Raw genomic sequence first — 18,591 nt, 5'->3', positions numbered from 1 at the left:
ACATAATGTACAATTATCACATACAAATATACACACAAATAAGAGATTTAAAAAAATAAATATACAAAGGTTTCAAAATCTGATTACATGCATATATAAGGAAAACATAAAACTAGATCTGTCTCTGCCAAAAAAAAATCCAAGTTCCAAAAATTTCAACGATTGATAACTTTCAAAATTTTTATAATAGCCAAACAATATAAAATAGGTGACATAGATGTATATCAGCATTCACACTGTATTTTAATTGTCTCAGTCAAGTGATCATTATGAAATTGTGCCAAAATAAAGTCCACCAAGAAAATATAAGTTCAAAAGTACAAATAACTTGCAAAAATTGTGAAAATAGCACAAAATTTAATCAGGTCATGAATATATGCTCAGAAAATGGCTTATCATTCCATTAATACAGATCAAACAGGTTCTGCTGAATCATATGAATACAACTTCTATCCTAAACCATACCCCCAAAATTTAATTCCAATAAGTGCAAAAGACTATGGGACCAAAGCTGGATTGATATTGCTCACCTAGCTTACATATCTGTACAGTTTACTATTTACTAATCAGGATAATATAATTTTTTGAAGAACACATACATGTGATGTCAATATACTTGTTTTTTTAAACATAATCTGATAAATATTATCTCCAAGGATAAAGGCATCATTGTTATGCAAATATGTTGCTCAAAACTGAACTCATCCAAACACCTGATGATATAAACCCTTTTTCACAGAAATACCATCAAATAAAATGAAAATAAAAGTTGCTGAAGTAAAATAAAATAGCCAATTAAATGCAAGATCACATCATTAACATGAACAGATCTCACATATTACAGAACCTACCTAAGACCCTGATGATACAAACTTCTTTACCAGTCTGAGCAAGATCAACAGAGTGTCAATAAGCTTATTTAACAGTCTGAGCAAGGTCAACATAGTGACAATAAGCTCATTTACCAGTCTGAACAAGGTCAACAGAGTGGTAATAAGCTCATTTACCAGTCTGAGCAAGAGAAACAGAGTGGCAATAAGCTTATTTACCAGTCTGAGCAAGATCAACAGCGTGGCAGTAAGCTCATTTACCAGTCTGAACAAGGTCAACAGAGTGGCAATAAGCTCATTTACCAGTCTGAACAAGGTCAACAGAGTGGCAATAAGCTCATTTACCAGTCTGAGCAAGAGAAACAGAGTGGCAATAAGCTTATTTACCAGTCTGAGCAAGATCAACAGCGTGGCAGTAAGCTCATTTACAAGATTAACTTGTAAATGAACCTATAACTTGCTCATAATCAAACTGATTAGATGCCATGAAAACTGTTAAACAAGCTTGATCACAATTTGATCAGAAATAAAAATTGCTTAATGGTTGACAAGCTTGTACAATCAAATTATTTTTATTCAAGCTTTAGATAATACAAGCCATGACTGATCAAAATCAAATCAAATGCACAGTTTGTAGAGTTGCAAAAAAGATCAGCCAATCAGATGCATAATCACCTGATTAATTTAAAAGGCTTTCCACACCTCGATGATGTTCACTTCAATATTCCAATTCTGATCAAAATTAAACTTCTTCTCCAAGCAAGATTTATATGAATAATATGCGTGGATCTCAGTAAAGTGAGAGCTTGACAATGTGAGTCTATATTCTGAGTCTGATCAAAACTGGGCAAGAAATGTCATCCAGGTGGCATCAAACACACCTGATCAGATAAAAGATCACCTCATTAATGTGTGTGGATATCATTCAATCTTTATCTTAGCCAAGATCTTGATAAGATAAGCCTATATTCCAAGAAACCAGCAGGAATGAGGAATAACTTTCTTGCGTAAATATACACTTGAGTTGCATGCATCCCATCCTTACTAAATGATGGAGATAAATTTATAGTAAGAAAAGCTCATACCTCTTCTTAAAATAGTCTGAGTACAATTTGTCAATATATGTACTAAGTTTGATGGTGACCCCTAAAAAACAGTAGGACTAGATGCTTTCATTCTAAACATAAAAGGATAAATGATTCTAAAACCGGGTGCAAGCAAATTGATTTACTGATATGCACATCATCTGGTGATGATCATAATATTTACCAAGTTTCATGTCAATCCATCAAAAACTGCCAGACTACATGCATTCAAGAGATTGCATCATACACTGTCAGTAACAAAAATGGTTAATAATGCTACAAAAAGTCACAGAAGCAAACTGATTTATTGATACATCTACCTTCAGGTGACGGCCATTAAATTTACCAAGTTTTGTCATAAACCATAAGAAACCACAAAACCAGATTCATTAACAAATATCCTGCTACAAGATAAAAAGGCCAAAACTTGTGCAAAACTGAGATTTTACTTTTTTATGTTGTGGGAAAAAGACTTGGAGATGATAAAACTCTAAACCAGAGTTCCCACTTTTAGCCAATCAAAAGCAGCAATTCCAAAATAAAGTCAAAGGAGACCGGTTGATAGAGAATTTCAGCTCAAAGTCATCTTAAAAATGTTGGATGGCCAGGTCACAATAATATGCTCAAGTTAACTTTCTCTGCATAATTCTAACATTATATGTTTATCAGCTTACAAATATCATGACGACTAATAACAGATTTACATACGGCAATGGTCACAGCCTCATTTAATAATCACTGAAACAGTCGACAATTAATCTAGTTTAAAATGCCTAAAAGTTGACAATGGTGTATCAAAGTATTGTGAGTGCCAATACCAGCAGATCTGTAGATCATCAACATTAATCCTGAATACTGCAAATGCATCATAGATCCCTGAGTTAATTTTCTTTCTGCTTTATTTTAAGTGATTTTAAAGACTTTTGTGAAAAGTCCAGAAATCCCACAATATACTGGCACTATCTAGCAACAAACAAGAATGATGGACAATTTCAATTGCTTGGATATTATCAACTTTAACATAAACAAGAAACATTTTTGGTTACTAGACCTCTTTAAAAGCCTGGCAGTATATATATATATATATATATATATATATATATATATATATATATATATATATATATATATATCAACACTAAGAAAATTTTGTCTTAAAAAGTCTGGCAGTATATCTAGCAACACTATTAAAATATTTCCGGCAAAGCCAAGAGTGAAAATAAGTTTTTCACCCAAGATATGAAATATATCAATTATTCATTGTTAACAAGCAAGTTTTCTTTTTATTTTATGTTCAAATGTTTTGGCTAGCAAGAATCTACTGTATAACAGATTTCTTACTCGATCTCGCGTGGTGTCAGCAGTTTATCATTTATAGTCTGGTCTGATTATTCACACAGAAAATATAAACAGTTTCATAGTTCTCCTTCCCAACTGGAAGTAAAATAGCAAATTAAGACAAAAAATTCATGCACTGTTGGATTTTAACTCAAGTCATCTTTTGTGGGAGTCAGCCATATCTGCTGCTTGCCTACTTAAGTTTCTCTCTACTAACAGCCAGTGAAAGATTTTGATATTTTTTCACTCCAGGGAAATATCAAGATTATTTCTCTCACAAAATCCAGTAATTGATCTCCTATCATAAAATAAACAGTTATACTGAAAAAAAGCCCCATCACACATCCAACACCAATAATTATTTTATAGCAATTAAAAGACAAACATTCCATTACTGCCGTGTCAAATTTGAGAGTTTTCTAAAATGAAAGAACTGGTGGTGATCTTATGTCTGGTATAATGGATTTATACCAAAAGGCATCCTTGAATGAAATATTTTTAGTTAACTAATGCAATGTTTTTTTGACCGCTTTTAATTCACACTCTCAAATTAATCCTCTGCCAATATTGCCAAATTGTAACAACTACCAATCATATACACTCTATAATAAATTTACGATGGCTGATTCAGTAGCATTATGAAAGTACCTCACTCTCTTATCATAAATCTATATTTTATACTTTAAGGCATACAAATGCATACAAACCAGATAAATTAATTAAAGCCCTGATTATAGCTGTACCTACACTAAGTCATATGATGTTATTACTACATTATTCATTCCTATAGTCTATTTAAAGACAAATCACTTGGTTGTTTCTGCACACCCTGATGTGCAACAAAAGATGATGTCAGGAATCAAAGTTTTGTGTTGAAGGATGAACTGCTATATTCAGTGTATGCAGTCTTCAACTGAACAGAAACCACTATTTTCTTATTAAATTTACCATGGCTGTAACACACTTTTTATAGCAGGTGGTTTGTTTAATGGAGGTGACCATTATGGGAAGTTGCATTTATAAAGAATACTCAATGTATACCATATGTACTCACTTATAAATCCAGCCCAACTGCAAACTGCGCTGACCCAGGTCTGTAGTCACATAATGCACTGGCAGATCTGGGTCCATGCAGTTTGTTTGGAGTAATCAGTAGAATAAATAATATAGACCCTCATCTGCCAGCACATTATGCCATGGCAGATCAGGATCATCACTGTTTGCAGTCTGACTTGACTTTTAAGCAAGTACATACAACATTTCACTATTATTAATGCAATGATGAATATCTGAATAAACATGCATCTATATGCATCTTGCACATGCACATGCAGTGATATAGAGGCCTCAGTGACCTGCAGCAGTTCATCTACTTCAAAACACTAGCCATAAAATGACTGCATTGATCTGACTTTTCAGACAAAATAATAGGTTAGGGTAACTCACAAACAATTGTGAAATAGCAAACATTAACTAATTTACATAAGATTCTGAAACCTGTCTGCCTGCAATTCTACAAGCACTGTGTTGCTAGTGGCAAGATATTATCTTCACTCCAGCAATTATGCAAAGCAAAGCTGTAACTGTCAATAATCATGTTTGGTTATGTTCACAAAGAATACAAAATCTGATAGAAAATAATGTATGTTCAAAAAAAATGTTGACAAAAAACTGTACAATACTTTGCACACTCATGATGAAATTGAGTATTTTAAAAATTCATACAATATCTGCAATATGTCAACCTGTCATGGTTTTCAAATCACTAATTAAAATACATTATAAAACAATTATTTCACACACAAATATTTTATGTTAATAAACAAGACTTATTCCTCTGAACAATTACAACTTTACATTGTACCTCTCTTTTTAGTTTCTTAAATATCACAGCTCATGCATAAGCTATTATTTTAAGACAAAGTTCCAAATTTACAACATTTCAAAATTAATAACATTAGACCAGTATCTTGATAAATTACTGTATATAAATACTACAGAACCACGAAGCTTTTACAATATAAATTCTAGTATGTACATATAGAAATAATGTGGACACAAAATAATAGGACTCTAACTTTTGTTTCTTACACAAAATGAATAAGCTTACATACTATTACTTGGGTTATCAGTTACTTACAAAAGGTTAAGAATTGTGGATAAAATTGACTGATTTTTCATTAAATCAAACTACATATACAAAATTAATGAAAGAGAATTGGGTTAAAAGAAGATCCTTGACTAATGCCAAAGATCAGACAACAGAACTAGTACAAATCTCTCTACCACTTCCATAGTGCCATATGCTGAAAACTCTGTATACAATCTATAGAACATGCCATGCACTTGGATTAAATAAGGCATTTGGTGAAGTTCTGACCCTTGCTATATCAGGCAAACTGACACAAGAGCAAACATCACTGGAAGGTGTGATTAAGAAACTGCAGAGAAAATCAAACTGCAATCACCTACCCTTCACTGTCAGAACTCGTTCTATCTTCCTATCCTCCATGGAGGTGTCCAGCCATCTGAAAAAAAGAAGAAACTGTTCAGTAACTGACTCATCCAGTAAAATACTGACACATAAATAAGGTATTTTGTGTAATGGAATTGTCAGCTACAGAACTGTAACAGTGTAATATTAAATCAACATGCCAAAAATGACATATATCATAGATGATGATGCTGATACCATAAATAATTAATGTGCCAGTTTTAAACAGAATAAAATCTAATTGTGGCACTTACCTATTTTTTTATTAGTATAAATTGTACTAGGCCTCAGACCCTCATAACTTCATTAAGATGATGGTGCATTATAATGCTTTGATACAGTCCATACTGATGGATTATCAAATTGCCTGAACTGCTCCACAAGATTGTGCAAAGTTTCACTTGTGGGCAAGGATCTGCTGTTGTTGCTGTTGTTGTGAGTTTAACACCAATTACCAACACAAGACATACATGGAAGCCTGTATAATTAGTGAGGAAAAACTTGGGGAAACCCCAGTAAGAACCACCAAACCATGGGAAGCAACTGGTAAATATTCTGATACTCACAATAGCCAAGCCTGAGATCCTAAGAAATAAAATGGGAATTTCAAACATTTTAACAACAAATGGCCATAAATGAATATTTAGAGTATTAATGTATTTCTTGCCATCCATGTTTAGATCAAAGTATCCATCATACAAGACGCAGGGTCAAAAAATGGCCAATATCCCAATGTTATTTCTTATGCATTCCTAGGTACTCAGGTTGATAAGACTTTATGCAATCCTAGGCACTTGGATTAATATGATTCTATGCAGTCCTAGGCACTTGGATTAATATGATTCTATGCAGTCCTTGGCACTTGGATTAATATGATTCTATGCAGTTCTAGGCACTGAGATTGATAAGACTTTATGCAATCCTAGGCACTTGGATTAATATGATTCTATGCAGTCCTAGGCACTTGGATTAATATGATTCTATGCAGTCCTTGGCACTTGGATTAATATGATTCTATGCAGTCCTAGGCACTTAGATTAATATGATTCTATGCAGTCCTTGGCACTTGGATTAATATGATTCTATGCAGTCCTAGGCACTTGGATTAATATGATTCTATGCAGTCCTAGGCACTTGGATTAATATGATTCTATGCAGTCCTTGGCACTTGGATTAATATGATTCTATGCAGTTCTAGGCACTGAGATTGATAAGACTTTATGCAATCCTAGGCACTTGGATTAATATGATTCTATGCAGTCCTAGGCACTCAAGTTGATAAAAATTTGATGCAGTCCTAGGTACTCAGGTTAATAAAATTCTATGCAGGCCTAGTGATAAGATTCTATGCAGTCCTAGGTACTCAGGTTAATAAAATTCTATGCAGTCCTAGGCACTGAGATTGATAAGACTTTATGCAATCCTAGGCACTTGGATTAATATGATTCTATGCAGTCCTAGGCACTCAAGTTGATAAAAATTTGATGCAGTCCTAGGTACTCAGGTTAATAAAATTCTATGCAGGCCTAGTGATAAGATTCTATGCAGTCCTAGGTACTCAGGTTAATAAAATTCTATGCAGTCCTAGGCACTGAGATTGATAAGACTTTATGCAATCCTAGGCACTTGGATTGATATGATTCTATACAGTCCTAGGCACTCAAGTTGATAAAAATTTGATGCAGTCCTAGGTACTAAGGTTAATAAAATTCTATGCAGTCCTAGGCACTCAAGATGACAAGATTCTAAGCAGTTCAAGGCACTGAGGTTGATAAGATTCTATGCAGTCCTAGGTATTCAGGTTGATAAGATTCTATGCATTCCTAGGCACTCAAAATGACAAGATTCTATGCAGTTCAAGGCACTCAGGTTGATATGATTCTATGCAGTCCTAGGTACATGGGTTGGTAAGATTCTATGCAGTCCTAGGCACTCAGGTTGATAAGATTCTATGCATTCCTAGGCACTCAGAATGACAAGATTCTACGCAGTTCAAGGCACTCAGGTTGATAAGATTATATGCATTCCTAGGCACTCAGGTTGATAAGATTATACGAAGTCCTAGGCACTCAGGTTGACAAGCTTCTTTGCTTGTTCTCTACATATACAAAGGGTTCCAGTATGTTTCAACCATGTCTTCTCAATTCAGTGTTTCTTGAAATTATAATCATGCAGCCAATGTTGAACTGTCTTCACTGATGCTTTTTCAGCTATATACCATATTTTGATGTGACAAGGTGCACCCTGATTTTCAACTGAGCGTGAAGTAAAAACTTAGTTCTGGCATATAACATGCTGGTGATATACTACATATGAAAATTTTTATGATTTTGCTTCATTTTCATTGTGAAATAACATTCGGCATTAGTGCCCTAATTGTAATTTTGTTACATGATGTTTGATTGGTGTAAAATAAAATGGTGCTTGACTGTTTCTGTTTGCCAAACATTGGAAAAAAACATTAATTTTTGGAATTATAGCAAATTCAGAAAGGATATCTTTGGATTATATTATTGTGATTAATTGGATGACTGTTAGCACATCATCACACTTCAGGCCACTGTTACATTAGTATGTTTGAGACTACTAGCACATCGACACCTTAAGTGCTTTATCTTATTTTGAGCACCCCTATAATTTAATTAGAACTTTATTTATTAGGTCTGGTGACAGAACTTTTTGGACTATTTGGGATTTAATTCACAATACTTAAGTTCTTTTTTAATTTTCACATTATATTCTAGGCAAATAAATAAACTGTTGAATTTTATTAAAAAGTTGTTTTATGCTCTTTTCTATTAGTTAGTTTAAGACTAAAGAGTCCTAACATTTAGGTATGTAGTAATCAAACCTTTGGCTTTTATCATATATTGTAATAATTTAGTTATGGAGTAATTAAACCCTTGGCTTTTATTGTCTTTTTTAATAATTTAGGCACAGAGTGATTAAATCTTTGCCTTTTATCATGAATTGTAATCACTTAGGTACAGAGTGATTAAACCTTTGGCTTATTGTGTATTTTGTAATCATTTAGGTATAAAGTAATTAAACCTTTGGCTTTTATCATGTATTGTAATCATTTAGGTACTAAGTAATTAAACCTTTGGCTTTTATCATGTAATCATTTAGAAGTAATTAAACCTTTGGCCTTTACCATGCATTGTAATCATTTAGGTATGGGGTAATTAAACATTCACCTTTTACCATGCACTGTATTAATTTAGGTACAGAGTAATTAAACCTTTGCCTTTTACCATGCATTGTATTCATTTATGTACATAGTAAATAAACCTTTGGCTTTTACCATGTTTTGTAATCATTTAGGTACAGAGTAATTAAGCCTTTACCTTTTACCATGCATTGTAATCATTTAGGTACAGAGTTATTAAACCTTTGGCTTTTACCATGTTTTGTAATCATTTAGGTATGGAGTATTTAAACCTTTGGTTTAAAACATGTATCGTAATCACTTAGGCATGGAGTAATTAAACCTTTGGCTTTTACCATGTATTGCAATCATTTAGGTATGGAGTAATTAAACCTTTGCCTTTTACCATGTATTATAATCATCTAGGTACAGAATAATTAAACCTTTGCATTTTACCATGTATTGTAATCATTTAGGTATGGAGTAATTAAACCTTTGCTTTTTACTATATATTGTAATCATTTAGGTACAGAGTATTTGAACCTTTGCCTTCTATGATGTATTGTAATCATCTAGGTACAGAGAAATTAAACCTTTGCCTTGTATGATGTACTGTAATCATTTAGGTATGGAGTAGTTAAACCTTTGCATTTTACCATGTATTGTAATCATTTAGGTATGGAGTAAATTAAACATTTGCCTTTTACCATATATTGTAATCATTTAGGTACAGAATAATTAAACCTTTGCCTTTTACCATGCATTGTAATCATTTATGTACAGAGTAATTAAACATTTGCCTTTTACCATGTATTGTATTCAGTTAGGTCTGGAGTAAACCTTTGCCTTTTACCATGTATTGTAATCATTTAGTTATGGAGTAATTAAACCTTTGCCTTTTACCATGTATTGTAATGATTTAAGTATGGAGTAAACCTTTGCCTTTTACCATGTATTGTAATCATTTAGGTATGGAGTAATTAAACCCTTGTCTTTTACCATGTATTGTAATCATTTAGGTATGGAGTAATTAAACCTTTGCCTTTTACCGTGTATTTTTTATCATTTAGGTATGGAGTAATTAAACCCTTGCCTTTTACCATGTATTGTAATCATTTAGGTATGGAGTAATTAAACCTTTGCCTTTTACTATGCATTGTAATCATTTAGGTATGGAGTAATTAAACCCTTGCCTTTTACCATGTATTGTAATCATTTAGGTATGGAGTAATTAAACCTTTGCCTTTTACCATGCATTGTAATCATTTAGGTATGGAACTTTAAAGTCCTCTGATGTAAAACTTATTGCGAGAGACCCAAATATCAACACACAGAAAATTAGCCATAGATTTAATTCTTCCTTATTAGTTTGGTTTTAATTACTTGCTATAATTCACAAAAATATTGAGGTCTGGGGTTATGTGTGTTTTATTGTTGTTGTTGTAGGGTTTAACGCCATTTTTCAGCACACGATAGGCTATACATGGCGGCCAGTATTAATGGTGGAGGAAGAACCCTGAAAAACCCAGGGAAGAACCACCGACCCACGAGAAGCTACTGGCAGGCTCTCCCACGTACCCACACTAGCCGAGCTTTGGACTCGAACCCACGCAGACAGAGGTGAGATGGCAGTGATCCGTAACGGAGAGCGCTTTAGACCACTCGGCCACTCGGGGCCCCTGTGTGTTTTATAAATTTTCCACTGTTCTGTCCTAGTAGCAACATGGGCTGGACAATTATCCTTCTTGAAGGACAATTCCCATTTGGAAATTCTATTGCAATAATTCGCCACAAATGTTCATCAAAATATTTTGATATATTTATCAGAGTCAATGCTGCCCTCAGCTGTGTCAGATTTCCTACATCTTTGTTGGTAGTTCACCACTAATAACATTGCCAAAATATTCTTGAATGTTGATTGTGTACTGCACAGACTTAAACACTCTGCATGACATTCTTTATGAGGTTTCTTTAAACAAAGACATCTGGTTTATATTCAAAATAAAGTTTAGATTCATTGCTACCAATTACTCTTTACCACTGGTTTTCATCTGTTCAGATATGTCTCTCTTTAAGCCATGAAACATGATGCAAACCTCTTCTGCTTGTGATTTTGGATCTACTCGCCTGTTTCTTGTTTCTGTTACCTCCCCCACCCCATGAAATCTGTTGAGTTATTTCTGAATTGTAGAACACATTATTCCTGTAATTTTAGATATTTTTCAAGCATTAAAAATCTTTTGTGGTTAACTGAATTATGATCTGCTTTTGGCCATGTGTTAATTCTTTACTGTGAGGCACCATATCCTGTTTACATCATCAGCAAGGTATAAAAATAGCACTTGTTACAATTTTAAACTTCAGACAAAAAATTCTGTACTTTCATTAGTGCAAATGGATAAAATCAAGGTTACATAATAATTCCAATCCAATGATGTTGACACCACTTCAAAATTTTTTTTGCTATGTAACACTGACCTTTCCTATTCTGGTGGCTTCTCACTTTTGACCTTACACTATACAGTCTTGGAATCCATTACATTATGTAATAGTAATACTGTATATAATGTACCCAATATATAATGTACCCCAAAATAAGGTGAATTCACATATAAGGTCTTACACTTCTGTGTCTTCCTTGAACAGTGCTATAGTGAATAATGACTGCATCGTGAATAGCAAACAACCTAATGTGCTGGTTGTTGTTGTTGCTGTTGTTGTTGTTGTTGTTGTCGGGTTTAATGATATTTTTCAGCACACGATAGGCTATGCATGGCGGCCAGTATTAATGTGAAGGAAGAACCCGGGGAAACCCTGGGAAGAACCACCACCCCACGAGAAGCTACTGGCAAGCTTTCTCACATACCCACATTGGCCAAATCCTAGACGAGAACCCACACAGACAGGTGAGATGGCAGTAATCTCTAACGGAGAGTGCTATAGACCACTGAGCCACTCGGTACCCCTTAATGTGCTGGTACTTCTGGGTCTATGGTGCTAGTAGTCTAATGTGCCATATATCATGTTAACACTTTCAAAGTTACAAACTTGACAAACCTCTCTTTGCACTCGCTTAGAAACACATGGGGGCTAAATTTATAAGGTCAGACTTTCCAACAATACCACACTGATAAAATAATGATCTTTTAAAATGTCATAAAATATGCATTTTAAAACTAAACAAGTTTCAAACTATGTTAATTGGAAAATATCACAAGTCACCATCTTGATGCTTAGTAGGTCACAGTGCTTCATGCATTACATCAGATACGTATTTATTTACATGAAATAGGTCAGTGTTTTGTGAATTACATCAGGCCATGTATACTTTTCGTATGTAATTGGTCAGTGTTTCATGTAGCTCTGTATATACTTGACATGTAATTGGTCATAGTGGTTTATGTATTACATCAGGTCTTGTGTATTCAGGATATGCAATCAGTCAGTGGTTTATGTATTACATCAGACCCTGTGTATTCATGACATGCAATCAGTCAGTGGTTTATGTATTACATCAGGCCCTGTGTGTTCATGACATGCAATTGGTGAGTGGTTTATGTATTACATCAGGCCCTGTGTATTCAGGACATGCAATCGGTCAGTGGTTTATGTATTACATCAGACCCTGTGTATTCATGACATGCAATCAGTTGGTGATTTTTGTATTACATCAGGCCCTGTGTGTTCATGACATGCAATTGGTGAGTGGTTTATGTATTACATCAGGCCCTGTGTATTCAGGACATGCAATCAGTCAGTGGTTTATGTATTACATCAGACCCTGTGTATTCTTGACATGCAGTAAATGACAGCAATTTCTGTATGACATTGGGCACTGTATATTCTTGAAACTTATGGGCACAAAACTAACACTAGAGCTTTAGGTGTGAAACCTTGATGTCATGTTACTTTGATTAGAATTAAGTCTGATTCACAGAATTCTCAGGATATTCTCAAGATTCTTTCTTAAGTTTCTTTAATAGCATGTAAAGTTTAAATGATACAGGTTTATACCAAGTATAATATCAGATTTCAGTGTTTTGAGCTCGAGTTTGAGTTTCTTATTTAAAATGTTTTAAGAATATCAGGCAAGGATAAGTTGGAAAAAATTGTGAATCTAGCTCCATGGGAACTTACTTGGTCTACATGTAGTGTTCTAACAGTTCATTTTAGCAGTCATTTCTATATAATCTTGTACAGAACAAAACTGTAAAGTTCATGTATTTTTTTATCACCATTCAATTACATCTAAATGACATGCAACTGTACTGACAAAATTTAACTGAACGAATTTTCAAGTGTGCTTAGAATCAAACTATTCCTGATAGACATTTTGTATTGGTTAACAATTATAGTGATGATATGAAAAAATTATGAAGTGTAAACAGGAAAATTATTACCTCTAAACATTGTAAGCAAATTAATAGTTATGCAAACAAATAACACGACACCCAAGTGGGTCTGATATCGCTCATCTGGCTGACAAAGCTTAAATGTGTACCATTTCACTTAGGAGTCCCATGTAGTAATGTCAGAACACGACCGAAGTAAACTATCTCCCAAATATTATATCACGTTGATTTTAATATAGTCTGATACAAATTATTTCCAAATATAATGGCATATTTAACGTGCATTGTCTCTCGTGCTTGACAGAAGCAATCAATAATCTTTAGAAATTATGCAGACAGAAGAAGTTCAATTATAATTCATGCATTTGATATTTGTAAGCCCACTGTTTTCTTTTACTTGAGCATCTCCTGCAGGTGTTTCAGGAGAATAAGGACACTGGAGGTAGGTTATAAATTTGAAAAAATTCCACAAATATATAATATATATGAATTTCAAACAATTTGTAAGCAATAGCAGAGTATATATATGTAATGCCATAATGCAGAAAAAATAAAAGAATATATATAGGACAAATGTTTCAAGCCTTTAACATGACAATACAAGCAACTATCAAACACTATTTAACCAGCTTTGTCAAACTTTCTTCCAAATATTTATGAATTTCAAATGTGATAAATTGTTTAGAAATTTTTCTCTCTAAATAAATTTATAAACAAGAAATATCTTCTTACAGCAATAAACTTAATACAAGAATTTTTTTAAACCCATAACTTGCAAACATATATCTATAACTGTGTATAGACATTATGATCCTAAATTACAACACTGGACATAGTTCATGCAAGTCTGCAACTGTACATTGTCCCTAACATCAGTTCATCTGATCAAATGTTGCATCAATTAGTACCTCTTCTTCCACTCACAAAATTGTCAGTGATGCACAATAACATTTCTGATCTGTTAGGCTTAGCCTGCTATATGGTGTTTTGCCTGGTGGCTTTGTTAATTTATATTGGGCTTAGACTGCTATATGGTGTTTCGCCTAGTGGCTTTGGTAATTTCAGTTGAGCTTAGCCTGCTATATGGTGTTTTGCCTAGTGGCTTTGTTAATTTATGTTGGGCTTAAACTGCTATAAGGTGTTTTGCCTAGTGGCTTTGTTAATTTCTGCTGGGCTTAGCCTGCTATATGGTTTATTGCCTAGTGGCTTTGTTAATATATGTTGGGCTTAAACTGCTATAAGGTGTTTTGCCTAGTGGCTTTGTTAATTTCTGCTGGGGTTAGCCTGCTATATGGTTTTTTGCCTAGTGGCTTTGTTAATTTATGTTGGGTTAGACTGCTATATGGTGTTTTGCCTAGTGGCTTTGTTAATTTCTGTTGGGCTTAGCCTGCTATACGGTGTTTTGCCTAGTAGCTTTGTTAATTTATGTTAGGCTTAGACTGCTATAAGGTGTTTTGCCTAGTGGCTTTGTTAATTTCTGTTGGGCTTAGCCTCCTACATGGCATTTTGCCTAGTGGCTTTGTTAATTTATGTTGGACTTAGACTGTTATAAGGTGTTTTGCCTAGTGGCTTTGTTAATTTCTGTTGGGTCAGACTGCTATATGGTGTTTTGCCAAGTGGTTTTGTTAATTTCTTTTGGGCTTAGCCTGCTATATGGTGTTTTGCCTAGTGGCTTTGTTAATTTCTGTTGGGTTAGACTGCTATATTGGATTCGGCTAATGTGGGTATGTGAGAAAGCTTGCCAGTAGCTTCTCGTGGGTCGGTGGTTCTTTCCGGGGTTTTTCCGGGTTCTTCCTCCACCATTAATACTGGCCGCCATGTATAGCCTATTGTGTGCTGAAAAATGGCGTTAAACCCTACAACAACAACAACAACAAAAAAAGACTGCTATATGGTGTTTTGCCTAGTGGCTTTGTTAATTTCTGTTGGGCTTAACCTGCTATATGGTGTTTTGCCTAGTGACTTTGTTAATTTATGCTGGGCAGAGTAAAGTGATCAAGCAATGTCTGTAGGAAGAAAACCTTAAAACAGGTTTAATCCAGCTCAACCAAAATGTTCTTGTGCATTCCTGACATGTACCAAATATTTTGTCTTCACCAATCACAATATATTATTATAATAGTGTCCCAAGATGGTAATGATTCAGTGGTTTTACAAATTTGATCTTAATACCTTTATGATAGTGTCCCAAGATTGTAATGATTCAACAGTTTGACTCAGTGGTATTACAAACTTGATGTTAATACCTTTATAATAGTGTCCCAAGATTGTAATGATTCAATGGTTTTACAAATTTGATCTTTAATACCTTTATGATAGTGTCCCAAGATTGTAATGATTCAATGGTTTGATTCAATGGTATTACAAACTTGATATTAATACCTTTATAATAGTGTCCCAAGATTGTAATGATTCAATGGTTTTACAAGCTTGATGTTAATACCCTTATAATAGTGTCCCAAGATTGTAATGATTCAATGGTATTACAAACTTGATCTTAATACCTTTATGATAGTGTCCCAAGATTGTAATGATTCAATGATTTTACAAGCTTGATGTTAATACCTTTATAATAGTGTCCCAAGATTGTAATGACTCAGTGGTATTAAAAACTTGATCTTAATACCTTTATAATAGTGTCCCAAGAGTGTAATGATTCAATGGTATTACAATCTTGATGTTAATACCATTATAATAGTGTCCCAAGATTGTAAGGATTCAGTGGTATTGCAAATGTGGAGACAATTATTTGCTCTACCTGTAGTGTTATTTGTTTTATTTCCATTTTATTCTTTTTCTGCATTTATAAATTACAAATTATTTATTTTAGTCACTAAGCTGTACAATTTTGATAATTTTTATACATGATTTTATGAAACATGATGCAAATTGAAAAATTCTAAAATGCATATTCTTGATCTGGTTTGCATTTTTGGCAAGAGGAAGAATTCTAAACCTCAAACCTGTAGTTCTCAATAGCTAATATCACAGAGTACTTTCTCTGGTTTTATTCTGAGACAGAAGAAAGGTATGTTAAAGCAGAAACCAAATCGACTATATAACATTAAAATTGAGAACTTTTAATGGATGAATATGATAAATATGCACAGATCTTGGTTGTAATAAAACTCTGAAAATATATCTTATTTATTAAGTTTATAAAAAAATATAATCTAAAATAGTCACAAGTGTGCTGACAAATTCAGCAAATCTGATGCAAGTTCATCTCATTACTATTCACTGATCTTGCCCATAACTTTACCCATCTATGATGGTTGATGATTTAATTCTATTTACCAAATTCACTCAAAATCGAATCAGAAATAAAGTCTTATGAATGGTAACAAGTACAGACAATCTTACAGTCTTAAGAATGGTGACAAGTACAGACAATTTGATATAAGATCACCTCATTAAAATGTAGGGACCTCACTGATTATCAAATTAATGTGAGATCTTAATTATATAAGTCTATATTATTCTAAGTTTGATCAAATCTCAATTATGTCGGGGTGTAAAAAAAATTGTCAACATAAACAGGTCCCAAGATATCATGGTTTAGTTGACAAATCTACTGCAGAAAATGATTATGCATCTGAAGCATCAAAAATGAGGAGTTTTATTTCTAAAAACAAATGACATTTCTAATGCACAATAAAAGTAATAATTCAGTAATGATAGGTTGCAGAAAAAAGGTCCTTTTAATGAGATTATGTAACCAGTCACACATTTATACAACACTTAAGTTACTGTAACAATATCAGCAGTTTAAAGTTGTTTTTATGTTCCCGTGCAAAGCCTCATCCTTTTGGGAGTCTCAGTAAGGCAATAGTTTTTTCATGTTGACCAAAATCTAGTCTAATTAAAGTACATGCACCATGCTGACCAAAATCTAGGCTAATTAAAGTACATGCACCATGCTGACCAAAATCTAGGCTAATTAAAGTACATGCACCACACTGACTAAAATCTAGGCTAATTAAAGTACATGCACCACACTGACCAAAATCTAGGCTAATTAAAGTACATGCACCACGCTGACCAAAATCTAGGCTAATTAAAGTACATGCACCACGCTGACCAAAATCTAGGCTAATTAAAGTACATGCACCATGCTGACCAAAATCTAGGCTAATTAAAGTACATGCACCACGCTGACCAAAATCTAGGCTAATTAAAGTACATGCACCACGCTGACCAAAATCTAGGCTAATTAAAGTACATGCACCACGATGACCAAAATCTAGGCTAATTAAAGTACATGCACCATGCTGACCAAAATCTAGGCTAATTAAAGTACATGCACCACGATGACCAAAATCTAGGCTAATTAAAGTACATGCACCACGATGACCAAAATCTAGGCTAATTAAAGTACATGCACCACACTGACCAAAATCTAGGCTAATTATAGTACATGCACCATGCTGACCAAAATCTAGGCTAATGCACATGCAGGACAATACTTTTTTTGTGCTGGTGTTGAATTTAACTAGTAGCAAAATGTAACTGACCAAAATTGTGTGTGAAAATCAATAACTTTTCTTGATTATCAGAGGTTCCTTTGCACCAGTATGCTGGTTTTTACTGATAAAAGTGGCCTCCGTAACAGAAAAAATGGGGCTGTTGGTATTCATGTAAAATATTGTTTAAAGCCTTTTAAATTAACTGTCTCTACATCAAAATTCTGTAAAATGCTGACTTATCCTGTTCATACATAGTTCCATATCCCTCCCAACTTTGATTAGTGACCATCGGCAACGACACAGCACCAGAAGGAGAGTTGGCATATCACTTTGATACAGTAAAAGGCTTTGATGTTCATTTAAAGATAAAACATTCCAAATGAAAGAACTCCGTTTGCATTGAAGAATCGGTAATCATGGCACAGCAATAAACAGCTTCATTTTAAAAAAATACTGTGCACAATGGATTTAAAAATATACCATCTGTGCTTTTATTTACTCTTGTTCAAAACAAATTAACAACCATGTCTTTGTTGGGCGAGGGTACCAGCATGGTCTGGAATTTTGCCTGGTTCTATTTATCGATGACTGTAAGTCACATGATATAGCCATGCTGCAGTTAAAGGCTTACACTCACACCAAGCATGGAAACCCTTAACTATTTCCTTTTAAAAGTGTGTTCTGAACCAAAGTTGTTAATTGTGTATGGATTAAGTTGGTGACTTACCCTGACAATATTGGAATGGGGTTACACTATAGTTTGTTCCACTAAGTATCACAAATTTTTTCCTATTTGTAATTATGTCAATTTTCATGTTAGCATCATTAAATGTAGCTGAAAGTACCTAATTCATTTTAAATATATAGTGTAAAATGAA

At 33.8% G+C, this 18,591-nt stretch overlaps 1 protein-coding gene across 1 annotated transcript in view; it reads right to left on the bottom strand.

The window, feature by feature from the left end:
• LOC149807090 (lipoxygenase homology domain-containing protein 1-like) overlaps nt 1–18,591 on the bottom strand; it is a 276,859-nt gene that overhangs the window by 162,604 nt on the left and 95,664 nt on the right. Inside the window, exon 23 of the mRNA XM_089961784.1 lies at nt 5,726–5,781. Coding sequence (XP_089817910.1) covers nt 5,726–5,781 — 56 coding nt within the window. The remainder of the gene's footprint in view (nt 1–5,725; nt 5,782–18,591) is intronic.

This window comes from Sinohyriopsis cumingii, chromosome 1 (genome assembly GCF_028554795.1).
Source record: "Sinohyriopsis cumingii isolate HCF-2022 chromosome 1, ASM2855479v2, whole genome shotgun sequence".
In the NCBI taxonomy this organism is placed as follows: domain Eukaryota; kingdom Metazoa; phylum Mollusca; class Bivalvia; order Unionida; family Unionidae; genus Sinohyriopsis; species Sinohyriopsis cumingii.
The sequence above is the reverse complement of the archived record's forward strand: the minus strand, read 5'-3'. Positions and strand labels throughout refer to the sequence as shown.